The sequence below is a fragment of the Oncorhynchus clarkii genome, chromosome 15 (assembly GCF_045791955.1).
Source record: "Oncorhynchus clarkii lewisi isolate Uvic-CL-2024 chromosome 15, UVic_Ocla_1.0, whole genome shotgun sequence".
NCBI classification, from domain to species: domain Eukaryota; kingdom Metazoa; phylum Chordata; class Actinopteri; order Salmoniformes; family Salmonidae; genus Oncorhynchus; species Oncorhynchus clarkii.
Window position 1 is genome coordinate 21,726,241 of NC_092161.1, and position 22,287 is coordinate 21,748,527.

The 22,287-nt window shown below is 40.4% G+C and overlaps 1 protein-coding gene across 1 annotated transcript in view; it reads left to right on the forward strand.

Annotated features, from left to right (window-relative positions):
* The first annotated feature begins 463 nt into the window (after nucleotides 1-463).
* LOC139366816 (orofacial cleft 1 candidate 1) overlaps nucleotides 464-22,287 on the forward strand; it is a 101,521-nt gene continuing 79,697 nt past the window's right edge. Inside the window, exons 1-10 of the mRNA XM_071104511.1 lie at nucleotides 464-616; nucleotides 2,126-2,259; nucleotides 4,194-4,270; nucleotides 9,536-9,602; nucleotides 9,951-10,133; nucleotides 13,349-13,453; nucleotides 15,675-15,764; nucleotides 17,540-17,751; nucleotides 19,557-19,636; nucleotides 20,718-20,847. Coding sequence (XP_070960612.1) covers nucleotides 4,253-4,270; nucleotides 9,536-9,602; nucleotides 9,951-10,133; nucleotides 13,349-13,453; nucleotides 15,675-15,764; nucleotides 17,540-17,751; nucleotides 19,557-19,636; nucleotides 20,718-20,847 — 885 coding nt within the window. The 5' untranslated portion in view covers nucleotides 464-616; nucleotides 2,126-2,259; nucleotides 4,194-4,252. The remainder of the gene's footprint in view (nucleotides 617-2,125; nucleotides 2,260-4,193; nucleotides 4,271-9,535; nucleotides 9,603-9,950; nucleotides 10,134-13,348; nucleotides 13,454-15,674; nucleotides 15,765-17,539; nucleotides 17,752-19,556; nucleotides 19,637-20,717; nucleotides 20,848-22,287) is intronic.

Here is a 22,287-nt window from a genome sequence, read left to right on the forward strand (position 1 = left end):
CTGTAATTGATGTTGAGAAGTAGCAAAGTCATAACATCGCTCCTCCCTGGAAATACAGTGGTGGTGAAATCTCTTTGAAAGGTTGTCTGAAACCATGCAGATCTGCTCTGCATAAATAATAAATCAACATTTAAAATACCAAAGGTGGTGCCATCTGGCAGATGTAGCCTACCCATTGCTGAAACCTTATCTTTGCACTCAACAGTTACACCAAACAGTAACAGTGTTGCTCACGTGCTCATAATTTGCTGTTGTTTCCCGTTTGAATTTTTGAATTATTGTATCAACGTAATAGTTACTAACACCAACGTTATAGCCATACTGCCAGATGAAAGGAAATATACTTTGAATTCGACACCTGGGATAATGTAACTTAGGCCCTTTGTACGCTATTTAGACACAAAACCGTTCTCAATTAATTATGTTTATATTTTACGAAAAACTCAGGATACATTGATAAACATTTGAAAGCTCACGCATGACATTTTGATAGTCACCTGTAGTAATGACCTCAGCATGTGGGGTAGCAACGTCACCATCACCTTGGCTACAGGATCCTGTCTTGGTGAAGGCCGGGTAGAGTTCGGGGGGAGAGAGGCAGGCAAAACCGTGTCAGGTAATTTATTCTAAAATCCTATTCCTGTTGCATATTCGCATGTTTTAACATTTACCCGACGCAATTTCAATGTAAGATAGATCTGAGTGATGCTATCAACCGACAAATATCAAGTTTTATCCGTTTGTATCATGAGTTGACCAAGGTCTTGGCTTTATTTTTAGACGTTTGAAGTCATGAAGTAGGCTACAAGCTTTATTTCGACATGTAACATAAATTCCACTCACATTAACTTATTTCAACGTAAGGGTACAGTTTGCAATTCTTGTGCTACCTTTGTCTGATGTTCTGAAATTGCAGGTGTCTGCCAGACTCAAGAGCGCGGTCCCATACCTTTGGGTCGTAACTATTTACGACATCCACAAAGTCTTATGCCGCGTTCAAAACAACTGGGAACTCGGAAATCTTTGACTTCCGATTTCAGTGCGTTCCGAGCTCCGAATGGGAAAATCGATTTGAACGGTCATTCAACTCAGAATTCCAACTCGGGAATTCGGACCTCTTTATAGAGCTCCGTTTTTGCGACCTGTAGATCACTGACGTCATGATTTGATCTCGTATTTTTCCGAGTTCCCAGTTGTTTGGAACGCGGCAATAAACCCCACAAAGTCTTCTTAAAATGTGATTTCAAACTTTAACCCTAACCACACTGCTAACATTATGCCTAACCTTAAATGAATACCGAAAAGCTCATTTTTGTTTTCCCACATTTTTCGGATAGCCAATTATGACGTTGTGGCAGGTAGTGTTATATAGAGCTTTGGGTTGCTGGATCAAATCCCCGAGCTGACAAGGTAAAAATCTGTCGTTCTGCCCCTGAACAAGACAGTTAACCCACTGTTCCCAGGCCGTCATTGTAAATAAGAATTTGTTCTTAACTGAGTTGGCTAGTAAAATATATATATATATTGTGGGAACCATACCTTTGACTTATCTTTGCGTGCTTGGTTGGCAGCTCACTTGTTTCAGACTCAATTTCAATTTCAGAACTCACGCAGGTAGGTAGCGCTAGTGGAAAACAGTACGGCTAATAGGCATATACGTTTCATACCAGTTTATGTAAGACTAAATAATGCATTAGTAGATGGCCTATTTCACGACGTTTATACAAATAATAGCCTAGCTAAGCTTTCTGTAGGGTATTCGGCAAGGCCTTGGTCAACTAACTCATGATACAGATTAATAAAACGTCTTATTTGTCGGTGGCATATGTGTGTGCAATGTTTCTGCATTTGCCTGCTGCTCAATCAATCCAATAATGTGAACTGTATATGGATAATATTGTTTACAGGGCAGACAGCCTGTTGTTAAACAAACTGAGAAACAACAACATTATTGCACCTCAAGCGAGGCCTTGTCGACTACTGCAGGAAACTTCAGCTATTATTTGCCTACTATACATAAATTTTTTTCTACATTAACATATAAATTCAACACGCATGAAGTTGTTTGCATATTTTGTGATACAGTTTGTCATGCTAGTGATATATTGTTGCTCTCAATTTGCAGGCATCCCACATCCTGAGTAGGCCTACTGTATGCACTCACAGATCAAGTTCCACATGCAAGTGCTAGGTTTCTCCATTCAGCTGTTACTCATTCCATCCAGTTGCCAAGAATGTGAACTTCATAAGAAGAAACAGGTAAATACAATAGAAGTAGTTGTTAAGTCGTCTATATTGATAACAGGGCAGGTAGATAGGCTATTGTCAAATAAACAACTGGGGAGCAACAATCAAATTGCACCTAAATGGCATGCAGGAATTGTGGCCCCTGTGTCCAAGACAAGATAAAATACATACTTAGGAAATAATTGTGGCCTGTGCCTCTGTGACTATGAAATTACATCCTTTATCCCTGTTGGTGGAAAACAAAGAATGTCAACCAAAAATGTAATGTTACACAAAGCCGTAGAGAGCGGAAGTTCTTATGCATAGCAACATAGAACAGAACACCCTCTCATTCAGGATTAAGGGTTGATTGAGCTTTGGTGAGTAGTTTACCTAGGAGATGATGCTTCTCAGGGCATAGGAAAGGTAGGGGTTCAAATAAGTTATTTGTATCACTACATCCTGTTGAACCCGTATAGAACTGGTTTTCATTTTCTGTTAAGGTAATTTCACACTTTTCATAAGCTCTCTTTGGGTCCATTATTCCAATGGAGCACCAGATTTATTGGAAGAATGGTACATTTAAGAGTTATAGTAACAGTTGTCATGACATGTGTTTTCTTCGAAGTCTGTATTTAACAGGATTTGATGTTATTGGTCAACACTGGCACTGTATGGCATGGATCAATTGTTTACTAAGCATGAGATAATGTAAGACGAAGCAATGAACTCATAGCCAGTCATCACTGGATGGGCGCTTGTGTCGTTAACTTCAACCCACAGAGTGTGTTAAACTCAAAGACTGTAGGGCGTTGTGTACATATATTTGCATGGCCTTTGCAGAGCCAGAACCCGAAGCAGTAATGAGTCAGTCATTTCTGTGGTTAAGAAACTGTTGGCAATCACATTACTTGGAGAACAGCATTTGGCAGATAGAAGCTAACAGCTTTTTACAACCAATTGTCTGGGGCTCTCACAGCATCTCGCTTTATGACCTCTATAAAACATTCAACCACCCATCTCTATTAATAACTAAGAAAAACAAATCACCAAATGAAAAACATGAATTTGAAAACCGCCTTTAATTCAATAAAATGCACATGTACAGGAAATGCTACAAAGTAGCTCTTTATCCGAACATAGCCCTAATCTTTCCCTTATCCCAGTGATAAAGAGGAATGGAAAGGAATAGATGCAGCTGGAAATATAATTAAATAGTTCCAACAACTGAGAAAAATAATAACTATTTAGTTATGGCCCATATTAAGGTGTAAGGATATCCCGTGGTCTTTCCTTTCTAGTGTGTGTAATTTGGACTACACACTGGATCGCTTTCACCTGGTTATTACGCAGAGTGTCATTTGAAATAATTACAAAAACATAGGCCCACTTGTTACAACATACATTTTCCCTCACACATACAACACACAGATTCAATAGCTTAATGTTTTTCAATCACACCCAGTGGAGCAGTGTTTAGTGTGAAAAAGTGTAGCATTTCATCCTAACTCACATGGTATGGGATCATCTTTCACATTTTGCCTGGGGTTTGTTTAGCTATTTCTGCAGAAACGTGTGCAAGCCATGTGAATTACCATAGGAAAAGGAGATAGAAAATACCAAATAGTATTGCATCAGATGTAAATGAATAAACTATTTGAATAATAAGGGCAAATAATTTGGTATCTCTGATATAAATAAACTGCACTTAGCCTGTAATTCTCCTAGACGCATTTAAAAGATTATAGTCTGTAGATCTAAACACAAACAACAGAGGGAAATTAAAGATATGATTAGTACTGTATGAAATGAAGCATTTTGTGCTATAGGGTCTGCATAGGCATACAGTAAGAACTTTCTGTAATAACAGCATACAAAAGTGTTAACTATATTCACTCAATTCATTTCCAACTTTTTACAAATATATTTTTTCTTTGCGATTCATTTAGCAATTTTCGTATGCACAGGTTCCATCACTGTCCAGGGATCAGAGTCAAATGCTCCAAGATCGGTGCAGTGAGCAGTCATGGACACTTCTGGCAGCGTGAGTAAAGTTTTACCACTAGCCCCGTAGCCAAATACAGGGGTTAGGCCTTCATACCTCCATTTTCTCTGAAGGTGCTGGGGCAGGCTGACCATTGACATTTAGCATTCCTCCAAGCTGCCTCTGAGATTTCAATGGGGATTGAGGGGTGTAGAGGGCAGAGCTGGGGCTGTGGAGAGTTCTCAAGGAGAGGGAACAAAAAGGCTCTTGGAAATCCCAAGGAGTTCCCATGATCCTTGGTGAAACCTTGATCCTTCTGTGTTAGATTTCCATTATTTGGATTAGGGTGCACAAAAGTCCATATTTCAGTGATTTATTTTGCCTCTTGCCAAGGCGTTAAACAATGAATTTGTGAGATTTCCCCTGTTTTGGGAGTGAAATGTTTAAAATGGATTTGATAGTTGTGATCTTTGTTTTTCTCATTATTCAGGCCCGGGAATGTCTGGTCCGTAATCATTGTGTATTCTGGGTCTGCACTGACATTTCTTTCAGCCTTTAGAGCAGCCCGTGGTGACATTTTGTCATGAAAAGTTTTCAAAGTCATATTTCAAGGTTCTCCCTGTAACATACATAATCTGTTAGCATCAAAGGAGCACACATGCATAAATAATTGACTAATTCACTTAAAGGGGCCAGCATAGATGAATTAAGCCTGAATACTAATTATGTTTTTCTGTCTACACCAACTGAAGCTGTTGTTTAATGTGAAACTGTTTGGTGGACAACAATTACCACAAACCTATAAGACTATTTATATCCTCTAAATGAAAATAGGTTTAGTTCCGATTTAATTTGAAAGATTATGTTTTGATGCTGTTGTAGGACAGAAATGTCAGCCAATTCCTATAATGTTTTAAGTCAGGGGGGTATTGTAGTATACATACTTTTAAATACATATACCTCTATATACTGTACCTTGTATTTCCATCATTCACATTTTGCTGATATGACTTTTATCTCAAACTGATTGAAAATAGCTTTTCATGCGGTACAATTTTTGAATTGTAAACTGCATATGTATTTGAAAGTAGATAAAGCGGGCCTACATAAAAGATGACAACAAAAGCAATTTCTGTCAGCATTGATTAAGCAATATGTTGTTTAGTTCAGTCCCAGCCTGCAGAAACCTTTCACTACACGACTATATACCTGTCACACACTTGCATATAGATTGAAAAAAGATTCAATTCCATTGTCAATTTAGATATGCATCCATTTACTCTGTGTGGCAGTTGTTTTCCTTTCATGGGCTAGATTGGGAGAATAGCCTGTAAACTAATGCACAATGCTGCTATCCTAATGATTTTAAAAACAGTTGTTCAGATTTGGAGCTCTCTAATATAATATAAGGATAGAGACACAACACGTCAGCATCAGTGCGGGCCTAATGTATTCGCCCCTTTAAACCCCAGTAAAACTCTGTCATTCCAAAGAAGCTCCTCTCGTTGACTCTGTGCCTGCTGCACAGACTGCTGTCTGGAAGTGGTAGGCTTTGCGTTGCTTGTTTCTGACACAGCGGACTTGGGCTGTCCTCGCTCCCCTCGTAAGCAGATAGGGATGAGGGAGACAGCTCAAAGCGGGGTTTGTTTACAGCCGGATAGAAGAAAACAGCCAGACGTAAATTAGGGTTGACGGTTTCATGAAGCACAATTGGTTGATGGCAGATTCAATGTGACTGGCCTGAACTGGGCGATGATCCGTACAGTATGCAAAATTTACTTTCTAGCTGGTCTGTGCCCACCAGCCTAGCAGCAGTCTTCTCCCCGAGCCCTCACAGCTCCGGCTTTGAATGGAACCCGAACTGAACAAGGCATTGTTGTACCCAATTCCTTTTGACAACAATCACATTCTTTTAAAAAACTTCATAGATTTTTCTTGTCACCAGTTATAAATTATTTTTTTCTCATCTTGACCACAAAGTAAGCATTTTTTTAATGTGCAGATTCAATTAGGGAAGGAAGGGGCATGGTTTTGAGCAGTAGATTCCTTCAAATGACAACACAATGAATTCAGGGCATTTTTTACTTTGGTATTCAGGGCTTGTTATAATACACTAGAGCTTCTTGGCACATGACTCCAATACAGCAACATGCATTTAATATATTTATGTTAATTGGAAAGACATGTCAGAAGATATTTGCCCCTCTGTAGTTTATCCTGCTCGTGATGTTGTTAGAATTGGAACAGTTGTTTAGATTCCTAAAATCCAAGCTGGCAGAATCGTCACATTATGCCACCACTATTACCTTGTTTTTGTCACTTGCATGTTTTAGAAATGAAACATCTGCATGCTGCATCCTGTTAGGGCACACTGGGTGACTGTCGTTGTGGAAACCAAGGAATTAAAAGAGAAACATGGATTCTGTTAGCTCTCTAAATGGAGTGGATTAAGTGAAGTTTTCTGAATTCGATTTTTACTGACAATGACCAAAAGCATTCTGCCCGCAGCATGTGGACTCTCCATGTGTACGTTTACTGAAATGGTTTACTGAGGTTTATCTTTAACAGGAACTGAACTCAAGACAATACATTCATGCAAATCTCAAAATGTGTTGACATTTTGTGGAAGATAGAGCTTATTCATAATTTGAGGAATAAGACCAACTTCCATTTTTAATTTAGCCACACCTGATGTGCAGATGTACATTTCAACATCATGAGTTTGTTTTTTGATGTTGGTTTTAGTGTTACTGACGGCAGACTACAGTTTGCCTTTCTAAGCAGCAGATTGATGCACATAATACAGAAATACAGAAAGTCCAACGACATAACAACAGACTCAGCTTGACTCAAACAGATAGGGAAAACATGCCTGGAATAAGCCTGGGCAATAATGCAGCATTATGAAGAATCCCACGACAACAGTACATGTAAATGCACTGAATAAGATGTCTCTTTAAAGGCAGTGTTAAAGGGATTGGGAATGCTACATTTGTATATTTTCTATAGGGAAGGAAGCAAATATGGATATTTCATAGTAATACGAAGGATGTATAGTTCATTTTATTCTGGCCTAAGATAAAACATAATGCGTGATAATTAAATGGGATTTATGTGAGTTTTTTTGCCTTCCTCTTCAAAGTGCCTTAGTCTCAAGGGCAAAAACAATGATTTGAAAAATAAAGGCGTGCTATCCGCCCACATTGTGCTAATTTGATGATTAATTACACTAGCTAACTAAAGACCAGCCCCAAAAATGTCTCAATGTATCCTACAATACCACATACAATACATGCCTACTGTCATTTACTGTCAATTCCTCACCATGCTGCATTACTGCATATTCTATACAGTGTTTTTTAAACGTAAACAGCAGTTTCATAGTGTATTCATCTCAAATTGTCCTTCAATATGAATGAGTATGGTTTGTAGGTTACCATGAAACTTAAACAACAAAAACCCAAGCACTATTTTGCATGCTGCTGCATCTTTTTTGAATTACTAACTCAGCCTGTTATGGAATCATATAAACTGGTGTTCATATACACAAGGCGATGTTCATTATGTGTCATTTTCCTATTAGCAAACTCATTACTTGCTTCTCAAGTAGCGATACTATTATAACTTCCTCATTTACTTTTGGATATGAACCAAAAGCTGTACAGTATGTGTTTAAAAAATATGTTCGACACTGGAAAAGGAAACTGAATCTCATGCTACAAACTCTGGTCTCTGGTCAGTGTTTTAAATGTTACTGTTCTCTACAACTGGGAGAAATTGATTGGAACTCAGTGGAAAGAGAAAATGGTTTTTAAATAAGTTACAATTAGATAACCATTCATCTCTATGGTATAAATGAATGTCTTGCTGTAGGGCTTGTTGGATGTAAAAACAGATTTACAAAACTCTTCTTTCCAGATTGGAATGTGTCCTCCACTATTTTAATTGCTCTGTCATTTAGAATGAACCCCCCCCCTGCCCTCCCATACCCCTGATTTTGTCTTTGAAATTAAATATTGTATACATATACATGCTGTTCATGGGCATGGGCACCGTTCATCATCAGAATCTGCATAAATGATTTTTGAAATTGAAGTTCCAACTAAATGCTTTGAGGCTATAGCTAGAGATCTTAAACATAAGGATATGCATGTACAGGGAAATAAACATCCATAACAAAAACAACTACTAATGTGATTTACCTGGGCTTTTCTTGTTGTTCTTCTTGTCCACAGAAATTAGAGGCTCATCATTTTGTTCCACCATTTCTTGATTTCAAAGGGGATTTCTACATTTCTAGTTTCCATTTTCATTAGTATACCACTCTCTGTTGAATGACATTGCCTCCAACAGTATATGGAGCATATAGAAATAGCTATGAAACATGATGTCAAAATCCTCATTATTGCATTGAAGTGCTCATAGAGAAAGACCCATTATAGGCCTACCGTGCATGTACTCCTGTAGGTGGCTTTCAGGGATCACGGTTTGTATTTACCTCTTTCACGTATTATCTAATAATGTTATATTGTGGCCATGTACTGTAGGCTATTGAATGGTCTTATCTTTGGAAGGGGCAAAGGGATGCTTCATCAAACTTCTTTGGAGCACACTGGATCTTAGCAAAACTATTTTCGGAAGAGTCACAATATGCTGTGATTAAGTGAAAATGTTCCATGATGCTTGGGGTTGTACATCAAAGTTAACAAATGGCTATGGAGCCCAATTACTATGGGGCATTCATAGGATATTATGAAAGGTTCGCTGCAAGTTGGGTTGTGTTTGGGCTTTGCTATGCAATTTGCTTTCTATCACATAAGGGATTTTTTTTTTTGCACTTCCCATAAATTGAGTATTGAATATTTTTCAAAGCAACACAAAAAAATAGCAGAATCCTTGAACTCTCTGATTTTAAGGACCATTTTTCTCCAGACTTTTTAGGATGTGTTCATAAGAATGTACGTAATGAGCAATGTGCTTGGATTTCCATATTCATTTGCACAGTGAATCTCCACACACTCACAAAGCCTGTGTAAAAATGCATCATTTTCCAAGGGAGAGAGTGTTGTTTCCCATTCATTTGGAAAAAGGAGGAAGTATTTTAATGTGACCTTCATTACGCATTCGTGACAACTTTTCTTATTTATTTATGATTAAAAATGTTTCCACTCCTGTTGTTCAATTAGTGCTTGACCCCTTTAGCGGCGATGTAAATTAAATGACATTTCGGTGTCGTCCCATATTTAAAATACTGCGTTAGTTGCGGATCATAAATGATGATCTTCATTCTGCAGCTAATTTATTCATTTAACAATTTCCCTCCAGAAGTTACAGCAGAAGGCTCTGCAGCAACCTAAGCAGAAGAAATCCAAGTCGGCTGAATTTCTGATGGGTGAGCCCTGCTTGATGAGTTATTGCTCATAATTTGTGTAAGGATTAATTAACTAATTACAGACAAATGGCTTTGGGCTAAATTTTGCTCTTGCTTGTCAGGGCGCAATTTGTAATTATTTTAATCATTTCTTCTTCTTCTCTAACCCCCCCCCCCCCCCCGCAAGATTCAGATTTAATTTTAACCTAATTGTGTTTTAGTGACATTCGAGGAGGATGCACATCAGTATTTAGGGGGAGAGGAATCACTAGAAGGAATGTTCTGGCGCCATTAAATGTACTTTGGTATAATGCGCCACTTTTGACCTTCCTGTTGTGTTATGGTGTTTTTTCTTCTCTTTTTTTGCAGGCGGAATGAAGGAGAGTGCTGTGGTGGAAGGCATTGAAAACCCTGTCTTCGATGGCAGCTACAGCACAGAGCTTTCAGCTTCTCAGGCTTCAGCAGGGAGAGAAATTCAACGTGACAGGCAAGATAGCACCCTTGCAGCTCACCAACAAAAAATGGAGCTGCGAGCCCCTGCCAAACCAAGAGGTGAAGCTTCATTCTTCATTAGCCTCAAACCCGTTGACAGTGGATTTGTGGATTTGTTCCCGATCTAACCTTTTGGGTTTCTGAGGGCCTGGTCCTCACATTCCAAAGCTAGCGTGTCCTAACAAGTACCCCTCATATAAATTCCACCTAACCGGAGAATGTCACAAGAGTGGGGGTGCCAGAACACCCTGACGGAACCAGCCTCTCAACTCACACTAACAGTATTCTGCCTTCTGGAGGGCTGGAGTCATCGAAGAGAGCATTTACTTAGCATACCACTTCCAGCATATACACACTATCTTTATAACGTATAGTGTACATAACGTCCCTGAAACAGAGCTGATGGCCCATCCTGCAGGAAAATATGCCCCCTTGTAATTTACTATGTCAGTGAGACTCTTGAGCGATATGATGTTACACACACTGTGGTGCGTTCAAACATTAAAAGAAATGCCGGTTTGGTCTTGATAGGTCACACAAGTCAGGTATTTTGAATTAAGAGATGTTTTTATTTATTGAATTAATAATCTAGTAATTCATTGAAGCTTAATGTTAGTGGAGAGAACTTCCAACATTTGGCCTTCACTCAAACATACACATACATTTTCTGGAGCTGTTGAGAATATTCATTGTCTCCTGGCTAAGCTTAGGATAATCACTATTAACACCTCTTGGTTACTTTTTTTCATGGTTGTGTCTGTTCCTTGACAAAGTTAAGGGATATTAAGGGATCATTCTAAAATATTTTCAAAAGATAATACTGCCAGGTGGAGTGAGACACAGAGAGAAAGAAACCATTGGGGTTTAAATCACACACAGAATGTATAGACACATCATAACACATGATCATAAGCACTATAGTTCTCTTGGTATCTTTTTGAGTTTCCATGTACCAAATTGGTGTGTCCCATGATCACCGTAAACTCATTAGTGTCTTTTATACTGAAGAACATGGCATTTTCCTTAGATCTGTTGTATTACAGTAGTTTTGATTAGTGGCATTTTATTGAGGGGAGCAAACCTCATTCAGGTCTAGTCCATTTTGCCCCCACCCAGTGCTGTGTAGAGTAGCACATGCGACGACTGAGCTGATCCATCTGATACAGTAGATGTGGTGTCACCCATTGGCACGCCAGGCAGGGAGCAGGGCTTTTATGAATCCCAGGGAAGTCTTCTCTCATCAGAGATTAAATCGATAGCATCTGCCCCGCACGTCTCTGAGTTGTCAGGGAGATATCTTATGACTTGCACTTATTTAAAAAAGAAAGAAAGAAAAAGGAGAAACAGTAATACTCTGAGGCCCCCTGTGTGAAATCAATCATTCATGGGAAACTTTCTCATTGGATGTGTTTCGTGTGGATGGTGTGGTGTGTGTGTCTGCCATTGTGTGTGCATGTGTGCAAGTGCATGCCCCCAAGACTTGCAATGTGTGTCAAAGTTAACACTGAAAAAATACCTTATAGTTGAAGGAGCTCTAAATGAATGAGTAGTCTCATCAGTTATGGATCAAGGGTTCTTTAGAAATGGTACATTTATATGTAGGGCTAATAAAATATGTGCATTACTGAGATAAAACGTTATTTCTACAGAAGTGTATCGTAAGCAATGCTACAATTGTCATTGATTTTGTTTTGATATTTATGTCATTTCCTCCCCCTAGTAAATGTAACATTATGTCTAGAATACTATCCTATGTATTTGATATAATTTAGAGTTCTGAATTTTCATTACAAATTGAAATAGAGCAACCAAACATGTGGTCTTATTTCTCCAACAGGCACTGCAGTTATTTTCATATTCAAAAAAGGCATATATTAAATCCCATTGCCAGTGCACTGACACACATAGCAACAGTCTGTAGAGCCTGTACCTCTATATAATAGACGCAAGCAGCAGCTCTCTCATGTTTGTGACACTTCTATTTGGTTATCCTCAATATCTTTCATCAAAACTGCCTGTTAACAGTAGATTTGAATGGAGAGAAGTAGTGTGGGTTATTGATAGCTTGCATGTAAGAACAGGGAATTGCTATTTTTATTAGAGGCGAAGAACTGGAGGACAGCCAGACTATTTAGGTAAATCAAAGATATGATTCAAAGACAAGATCTTTGAGAGCTGCCGCCATTATGCAAATGTAGGTTGAAAAAAGGCTTTCATAACCTCAAAGCTATTGCAGCGAAATTGTTAAAACTGTGTTTACGACGTAAAGGGACTTACTTGTGAATTTTACAGTTAATTTATGGTATCACTAAAATTCATAAGTGCAGCAATGAATATACAGGACTCCAGCCTAATAAGTGTCTCTATTTGACAATTTGTAACTGGCGTTCAACAGTGAGGAAGGTATGTAGAAAAGCTTGTACAATATATTACATAAACACAAATAGAAGCCTACAGAACTCTTGGTGGGTGGGTCCTATGCAGAGTAGAGGTCCTATGCAAACACACTTACTCCACATTTTTATGCATCTCAGCGTTGATCCTCTCCCTCTAATATAAATGTGATCCTTGTGTGCAAAAATGTTTTTACACACACCTCTTCATTTAGCCCCACCGAGTAATACAAGTAAAGCAATTTAGATTGAGGATATAGTCTGTGAAATATTCAAGCCAGGAGAATGATTTCAGGTTAAGAAAGCAACTCGGTGGGGTGTACCTGTTTTATTAGAAACACCCCTTGAGGTGCTGGATTCCCATAAATTGTAGCAGAGCAGCTTTGATGCCCATAGGTCAGCGATTGCTAATAAGAAGTCAATGGGACACGGGTTAAGTTATTTTCCTCCTCTGCCTTCACTCGGCCCAAACCGACCGGGTTCTCCCAACCGCTGACCCCAGAGCATTTAGAGGGGTATTGTCTTTGAAATTCCAGGTACTTTTCGCTTGTACAGTTTCTCATTAGTTCCTTTTGAACACAAGTAACATATGGCAATCGTATTTAAGAGATTGCCTGGTGTGACCTTTCGCGGCATGCTAATTAGGCCCCAGAGCTCCACTGGGCCCCGGCGAGCCGCACTCATGTGAACGGACTGACCGGCCAGGGCTTATCAGGTAGCAGACGCTGGCTCTCTGGCCAGCCTCAACAGTGTGGCTTTCAAAATTAACATTTTGCTTCATATGCTTCTAATAAACACTGACCTCCACCAACCTGCCGCTCCACCACTCCCACCTTCCTCCTCCTCTCTCACTCTCTCGCTCTTCTGGCGTAGTTTCCACAGGAAATGAGCGTGCCCGAAATTACTTTGACCCAGCGCTGGTGCAGGAAACCAACCCAAGGCGGTGCGGGATGGCGGAGGTCGGCACAGAAGATGAGCTGGAATTAAGTATGCCATTTCTCATCATAATAGTTCTCCTCAGTTCATTAAAGTGAGGTGAGAAAGATCACTCATTGCCAGCCAGTTTCTGACGGCAGGGGCGGTACTATGTAAATACATTTACTACTGATGGTCCACGAGATGGCTCATACATAGGACAGTGTGTTAGTTTCCAGCTCGTTGTCATTGATGAAGGTCACGTATCATTGGTCAGTTTCATTTCGCTCCAGCTTTTCTTGCGCTCCCATCAAATGACAGACACCAGACAGAGCCATATCAATAGTTGCACCCCCCCATGCCTATTAAAACCATGCTCTTGGGAGTCAAGTAATATGCATGTTATAATGAAACATGGCTATTAACAGAGGAGCCATTTCACCTGTATCTTTTGGATATCACTTCCTTGTAATATCAAAGGAGTCCTAAAGCTCAATCCCATCAAATGATGACAATCAACCTAAGAGGCATATTCCTGCTCCTTTTTCATTACCTTTGTAGAAATGTTATTCCCTACCTGACCATTTGCTATTACCCCATGAATGAGAATGTTTTGCATGTTTGCATATATATTGACTAGACTTGACAATTTGAATGTAATTTCAAGCACACATGTATTTATACTGAACAAAAATATAAACCCAACATGCAACAATTTCAAAGATTTTACTGAGTTACGGTTCATATAAAGAAATCAGTCAATTGAAATACATTTGTTAAGCCCTAATCTATGGATTTCAAATGACTGGGAATACACATATGCATATGTTGGTCACAGATACCTTTTTAAAAAAAAGTAGGGGCGTTAATCAGAAAACCAGCCATTATCTGGTGTGACCACCATTTGCTTCATGCAGTGTGACACATCTACTTCACATAGAGTTGATCAGACTGTTGATTGTGGCCTGTAGAATGTTGTCTCACTCCTCTTCAATTACTGTGCGAAGTTGCTGGATATTTGCTGGAACTGGAACACGCTGTCGTACATGTCGACCCAGAGCATCCCAAACATGCTCAATGGGTGAAATGTCTGAGTATGCAGGCCATGGAAGAACTGGGACATTTTCAGCATCCAGGAATTGTGTACAGATCCTTGCAACGTTGGGTTGTGCATTATCATGCTGAAATATGATATGATGGCGGCAGATGAACGGCACGAAAATGGGCCTCAGGATCTCGTCACGGTATCTGTGCTTTCAAATTGCCATCGATAAAATGCAATTGTATTCGTTATACCTGCCCATACTCAAACCCCTCCGCCACCATTGAGCACACTGTTCACAAAGTTGACATAGGCAAATCACTCGCCCACACGATGCCATACACCTAGTCTACAGTTGTGAGGCCAGTTGGACGTACTGCCAAATTCTCTAAAACAATGTTGGAGGCTATTTATGGTAGAGAAATTAAAATTAAATTATCTGGCAACAGCTCTGGTGGACATTCCTGCAGTCAGCATGACAATTGCACGCTCCCTCAACTTGAGACATCTGTGGCATTCAGCACAAGGTGCACCTCTGTAATGGTCATGCTGTTTAATCAGCGTCTTGGTATGCCACACCTGTAAAATAGATGGATTATCTTGGCAAAGGAGAAATGCTCACTAACAGGGATGTAAAACACATTTAAGCTTAAAACTTGAGAGAAATAAGCTATTTGTGTCACACCCTGATCTGTTTCACCTGTCCTTGTTATTGTTTACACCCCCTCCAGGTGATGCTTGTTTTCCCCAGTGTATTTATCCCTGTGTTTCCTATCTCTCTGTGCCAGTTCGTCTTGTATGTTCCAAGTCGACCAGCATTTTTTCCCCGTACTTCTGCCTTTGCTATTCTCCTTTTTCCAGTCCTCCCAGTTTTGACCCTTGCCTGTTCTGGACTCTGTACCCGCCTGCCTGACCATTCTGCCTGCCTTGACCTCGAGCCTGTCTGCCACTCTGTACCTCCTGGACTCTGACCTTTTGCCTGTCCACAACCTTTCTCTCTAGCCTACTCATAAACTCCAACCATCTGCCCCCTGTGTCTGCATCTGGGTCTTGCTTTGTGTCATGATAATTTGTGCGTATGGAAAACTTCTTTTATTTCAGCTCATGAAACATGAACAACACTTGACATGTTGCATTTATATTTTTGTTCAGTATAGTTAGATTTGAAAAAGAAGCGAGCAATTCTGAGTTGAAGTAATAGTTATCAGGAGATTGTGACATTTTATGTGACATTATTTGTTTGATTTGTAGAAATAATGAACCAAGATGAAAAGGGCCTATATCAGAAAATGTCTGAAATGCTGGACGCTGACGACGACATAACCATCATAGAGTTACCAGGTATGTTCTCAACATTCCAGACCCTAAAAACACATGTAAAACAAACTCCAAAATTATTCAACTGCGACTATAGAGTAAATATGCAGGCAACTGCTCAATCGAAAACATACTGTTTATTTTCAGACAGAACAAAGAAGAACACTTTAAAGGGACACAGAGTAGAAGGACTTGTTCCTAGCTTTCCAGGCACAGGCCTATTGTGGTGCAGTAGGCGTGCCTTTTTCCATTAACAGAATACTCATTTGAATATGTACCCAAACAGGGGGTAACTGGGGTTGGTTTAAGCTGGCATTGTTCTGGGGGGGAGACAAGACAGTCGCACCGGCTCCTGTTGACATGACGCATCTCTGTTGTAATTCCAGTGCAGAAGTGATGGGCTTAGACCTGCTCGAACATGGAAGAATTTTGCCTGCTTGTATTATTCGGCATTGTCATGGATTTAGCTGTAGCAGTGAGATTAGCAGGCCCTTCCATTGTCTCAGAATGTACATGAAATCCGGTAAAAAAAAAAGTAAAGAGGATCTTGGATTAACAGTTTTATGCAATAGGCACAGGCAGAGCCCTTCTCTCGCCTGCACTGCAAGCGCCCAACAGCATCGACTGCCAGAGCTCTCCGGTAAACCACAATAGACTTCAAGACAATCACCTTATGCTTTTCTATGGATGCCTCCCACCGATATAGGCCGCAGCCTGACTAGGCAGGCTCTCTCTCTCCTCCTGATCCTGATGCATTGTGACTGGAGCAGGGTTTACTCTTTCTCTTACAGTCGTGCACAAAGCACACGCACAACAAAACGAGGAGAAAGAAACAGAACATTAATGAAATGGAAAAGGTCCAGTAAAAGTAATTTCCGGAGGGATTCCTGGATAAATCCCCCGCAGTGCGGTTGTCATCTCATCTGTTTACTTCTTGAAATATTTTATCTCTTTGGTTGACAAAGAAGAAAATAATCACTTTAGGCATTGATTGACTTCATCTGATTCACACATTGGACTGCACACGTTGTCTTTACCTATAAGGGGCACTAACAATACCTCATAATCACTATTAACGTGGCTATGCAGTAGCGTAGAAGATACGTTTGACTGTTGAATCCATCCTCTATTTGTAACGGAAAACTATCTAAATTTGATAAAGGCATAGTTCTACTCTTGTTTACTTTCCAACGATGACCAGAGCACAGAAGCCAGCATTCTCAGCCCAGCTGGATATTTATCTCTGTTGCAACACAATAAACTCCCTCAGAATTTTGAGAACAAACTTAGAAACATCGATACATGGTGGGTATAGTGGCAGTTTCTATCTTGGAGCTGTGTTGAGTCTGTTTGTTGACCTCAGACTTTTTATGGAGAAAGTGCTGTATCAGTGGCCTCTTGAAAAGCTAGCTAGGCTAATCCACCGGCAACAATTCATTGATGTACTGTAGGAGACTTGCTGTAGCACTGGTGGTTATTTAGTGATGGACATTAGTCAAGGCTTCGCCTTATATCCAGATCCACACTGAATGCATACTATGTCATTGACATGGACATAGATGGTCAGTGGAGTGTAAGATGTGAGTTTGTCCTGCTTTTTTGCCGGTGCTTATAAGAAATAATGTTTCAGGCAAGTGAATTTTTCAGATGGTCTTTGGTACTTTGCATGTGAAATCTAAACTGTCTACTACTTGTGCATAACAGTATGTGTGTGCGTGCATGTGTGTTGTGTATGTGTGTGTGTACATCCATCTGCGTGTGTGTGTGTGTTAACTCCACACACTCCCCTGTGTGTCCAGGTATGGCGCTAGCCCACAGGGAGGAGGAAGAGGTGTGGAAGGTGAGGGCCGGTGATCCAACACTGCGTGTCGGTGCCGGTGCTGCAGGCCGTGGGCGCTTCATGGCGGCAGTGGAAGAAGGGGAAGAAGAGGTGATCCCCCGCTACGCTCAGCAGCTAAGGGAGCGCATGCTGCCTGACATGATCACGCTTGGCAGCCTTTCACTAGAACAGGTCAGAGCCACAAAGAGGAATATCTATGTCATCTCCTATATTCACCAGCACATGAGCCATGTCCATTACACACTCCGCCTAATGGACAACACTGGGTGCTTCGCTTCCCGCCCCTCACAGACATTTCTGTCTGTGTTGTGCCTCCTTTTTAAATATATATATATTTTTTTGTCCCTTTTAAAAGGTGCCCATTTGGTTCCTAATGTAGTTCATGTAACTTTCAGATTGAACTCTTTTTATGCACCGAACTCTGAACTATTTTTATGTAGCTTTAATGAATTGTAAGTTTCTTAAAGCCCATTCGATTCATCTCGATCCCCAGATTTGCCTATTTGATCGTATCATACATTGTGTGTGAAAATAGGATATCGTCCAAACTATTAATTTGTTAGCGTTTGTTGTTTTTGTGATTATTCATTATTATGCATTTGTCATTGAAGCCTGGATTTCCGCCTTGGTTTGTCAACCATCTCTTTTCAGGAAAAATAGAGCGTGACAATTTTTTCTCCCCACCGCTTGTTTTGGGAGAAGGGGATTTTGTGAAATAGCATAAAGATCTGAAGAAGCTTATGAAATGAGTGTTGATACTCCATCAGTCAAAAAATGGGGTGAAAACAGGAACATGGGGTTTTCATTGTTCAGCGCTATTGAGGTAGCCAAACCCAAACATTAACGCATATCTAAACAGAAAATAAAAAACTATCCAGTATATTTATAGCTGTAATCTGATTTGAAAAGGAAGAAGAATTAAGGAGTTCCAAATTAACACCAAGAATATGGAAGGAAAGTGAAAAATGGATAAATCTTGTGATGGTAAGACTTGAGTCATCGTTTCATGTATTGATAATCAGTTCCATCTACGTAATATTATATACTAGCGGGGTTCAGTGTTTTATGCTATCATAATGTGTATTCACTCCCCAACTGTTTGTGCCCACTTCTCATTGAAAGAACATTAGGCTATGCACCGGAGATTTCCTCATCTATTTTGAAGTAATAGGACTTTTTTCTCCCGTTTGTTACACACAAAAGCTTTCATGGTTGCTCGCGAGACGCTGTCATTTAACAGTGTCAATGCGACTGAATAGCGGTGTAAACTTGCTGACTGAATGGTACCGGCTGGAAGGATTCATCAACCCGTTACATGTCTGTAGGCTCCAGGCTGGCTGCTATTGATTGCCTGCAGATTGCATTACCACGTTGTTTCAGAGTTAGATGCTGTGTACTTAATTCACACTACACCTCCCTATCACAAAGCTCGGCCAAACTAAGGGTGTGTCTGAAACCCTATTCTCTAGCACACTACTTTTGACCATGGCCTATGTAGGGTGCCATTTTGGATGCACCCTAAGTGTGTGATTTTATTTTTGGCAGGATACACATCTTCAAAGAGAAGGGATGTCTCAGGAAAATGAGTGGGTGAGGAAGAAAAGACTAATGTCCTTCTTAAGGGGAAATGCAAAGGTACTTTGCTGTGTCCATAAAGGGAAAGATTACTTTGTGCTATGTAAAATTATATTTCCTGAAGTTGTATTGTTAGTATTACTGGGATGATTTGAATACATTGTGCCAGGTTCGCTGAGAGGCATTTTAATCTTCTTCCTCTTACTGTGTCATAGAGTTGTACATGTAATCGAAGCTGTTATAGTAATAAAAGCCAGAGAAATCTCAGTGAAATGGTTGTAGTTCAAGTCATGCACTATTTCATCAGTATCACGTCTTCATGCTTTTGTTTTGTGAGTCTATTTCTTTTTACTGGCTGCAAAATGCCCATGTTGACAAAAAGTTGGCTCATTCTTTCAAAGGAACCCCAGGCCCAGTCACACAGAGACTGTGACCAACAGGAGAGGATACTGCAAGACAGGCTGTATGCAGCGTTCCAACGGTATGTTTCCACTAATGTTACATGAATGAAATAAGCATTCATTGTACAGAACGTTCACCATATTTATTTAGCTGCCATTTGAGAAAACATGTAATGTGACTGTAACCTATATTGCAATGCATTGTGGGTAAAAGGCTGCGAGGCATGAAAATCTGCCCGTGTCACTGGACTCAGAGGAGCATCAGTTTGTGTTCCATCCACATCAGTCTGGAATCATGCATCTCCTCCCTCAGCCCAAAGGATATAATAGCATGTAGAGTTGTTTTTTTGTAATTGTGGCTTACCATCCAGCCTGACATTATACAGAAAAAAATCAAGAGAATCTACATGAGCCTGTTGTGCTCACTGTTTACTATGGGTGTTGGTTTGGACACCATGCCTGTCAGATGAATACCGTTTGAGTTTAGCAACGATGACCTTCTCCGCGCAGCCTTGGCCCCTGCAAATTCCTTCTGATATCATTGGTGGGTGGCTATTAGACATGAGAGGTTTTAATACACATCACCTAGGGCTACGTTTTCTGAGATTCAATGAGAAATGATCTCCTATTCTCTAGAATGGGAACGGGATGCCAAGCTGACTTTCTTTTTTTGTTATGTGTAATTTATTTCCTTTCACTGTTTTTGATTTAACAGTAATTTCATTAGGGAGAGGGCCCCCATTCTGCTGCGTTGTTAACTGACGAAAGCACATGTAATACTTTTGATCGGGCGAGCAGAAAATAAAGTTGGTGGCTGGCTTTGATGCCGCACCGATGAGCATTTATTTGCTGAATTATTCTTACTTTAAAGCCATCTTATCCACTTTAGCAGGCGGGCCTATGATATTGCTTTATTTTGAGGAATTAAGAGAGGTGGCTGGGAGACGGAGCGTAGCAGCAGTTTATTACATTACCCCAGATAAGATTGAAAGGCCAAGCGGGCTGAGGAGAGAGAGAGAGAAAGAGAGGGAGGGAGGGGGAAAAAAGTGGAAAGTGTTTGTTGTTGCGTTATTAGATTCTCCGCTGTTGGCTACAAAGTGGGAACAAGAGAGCACAATATGCAGGTGGCTGGTTAACAGGGTTACCACTTGTGTTTCGCAGCGCAGAGAGCCAGTTGCTGAAGGCGCTGGGGGAGCGCAAAGGTGAAGTGATCGCCAAATACGGCGAGATGACAGAAGCCTCCTCCGCAGCAGAATCACCGTGGGCCAGGGAGCCAGGCCTCGGCTGGCAGGTAGGATCTGTTAACCCAGCCATTATCAGACATAAACACAGGAAGTAACATGGCACATCAACAGGAAGTACCACTTCTATATCGGAGACTTATTTCCACCAGGGTTCAACCATAGAAGAAATTATGATATCTCGCAAAATATGTTTGTGGCCCGAGAAACAGATAGAGGAATGTTTTTTTTAAAGTCAAATGATGTAATCATATGAAATCCTTGCTGCCGTGAATGGAATCTGTCAGCAGAGTCTCTTTTGCAAGCACACTCATGCACGCGTGAGCATACTCGCGCGCACACACACACACACACAAACATAAAAGGCTTCCCTGTGTTTACCATGGAACACTGGGAAAAACCGCTGTCTCTCTTTCTCCTTTATTTAGGATGTTTTTCATCCCCCAGTGTGTAAAAAGCCGTCTGGTGTCTTAAGGAAAGTAGAAAGGGAAAGAAGGGAGAGTGAGGAGGAAGGAGCAGCATCAGGCAGCAGCCTTAGCATCCGTAGGAGTGTGCTGTTGTTAGGCTGGGGATGAGGCTGCTCTGCCACCATGCAGGCTTAGAGATGTAATGAATCTTCTATCAGCCCTTCCTGCCAGGGTGACAACTCGCTTTGAGGAAGGTTGTAAATGTGGGAGAGATTGTGGTATAATTCCTCAGACTGGCATTTCTGCCCCCCAGTCACCATTCGATTATCTCCCAAATTGCTGTGTTTCAGAGAGATAAAGATTTTTTATGGCTTGCTGACTTGAAACAACCGGCACAGCCAGGAAAAGCAATGGCCAACCTGCCATGCATAGTAATTCCATTGGTAAATGACAAAATCTTTGTTTATATGACATTTCCAAAATTACTGCGGCAGATGAATCTAAAATATAAAATGTCACATTTGGCATGCAAAACTATGAAAATATATTTCTGTGCAAAATTCATGGAGGCATTTAATTTAGAACGTGTTTAATAACTAAGTCTGCCTGCATCAGTAATCCTGCCTGGAGGTCCCAAAAAGATTGTCATATTTATTCACTCGTTTTCTCCCCCCCCTTTCCTTCATTCCGAAGCCAACATTTTTAAGGGTAAATGTTCATTGTTAATTAAGATTTACTAATTAAAATGAAAATAATTAACGAGAAAGCTTAATCTCCGAATATTAGGCTATACTTAGAAAGAAAATATGTTTTTGTATGTGGCATTTCCTGTGTATTAAAGAGTTCAATTTGTGGAGCAGTCAATGTAGGAACCTTGAAAAGATGTTTCGGCGAAGGACGCGCTGCGTGCCAAAAAAAGCTGCTGAGGATCCGTGGCTGAATGCTTTGATCTCATCTGTAGGAGTGGTGTAATGTTATGGCACTTTAGGCACAACTAAGGCTCCGGGCAAACAAACCACCTTCTGATATGGAAAATTGGCTCACTTTGCGATTTACCTTCCCCGATTTCTTGACTTTCTGCCA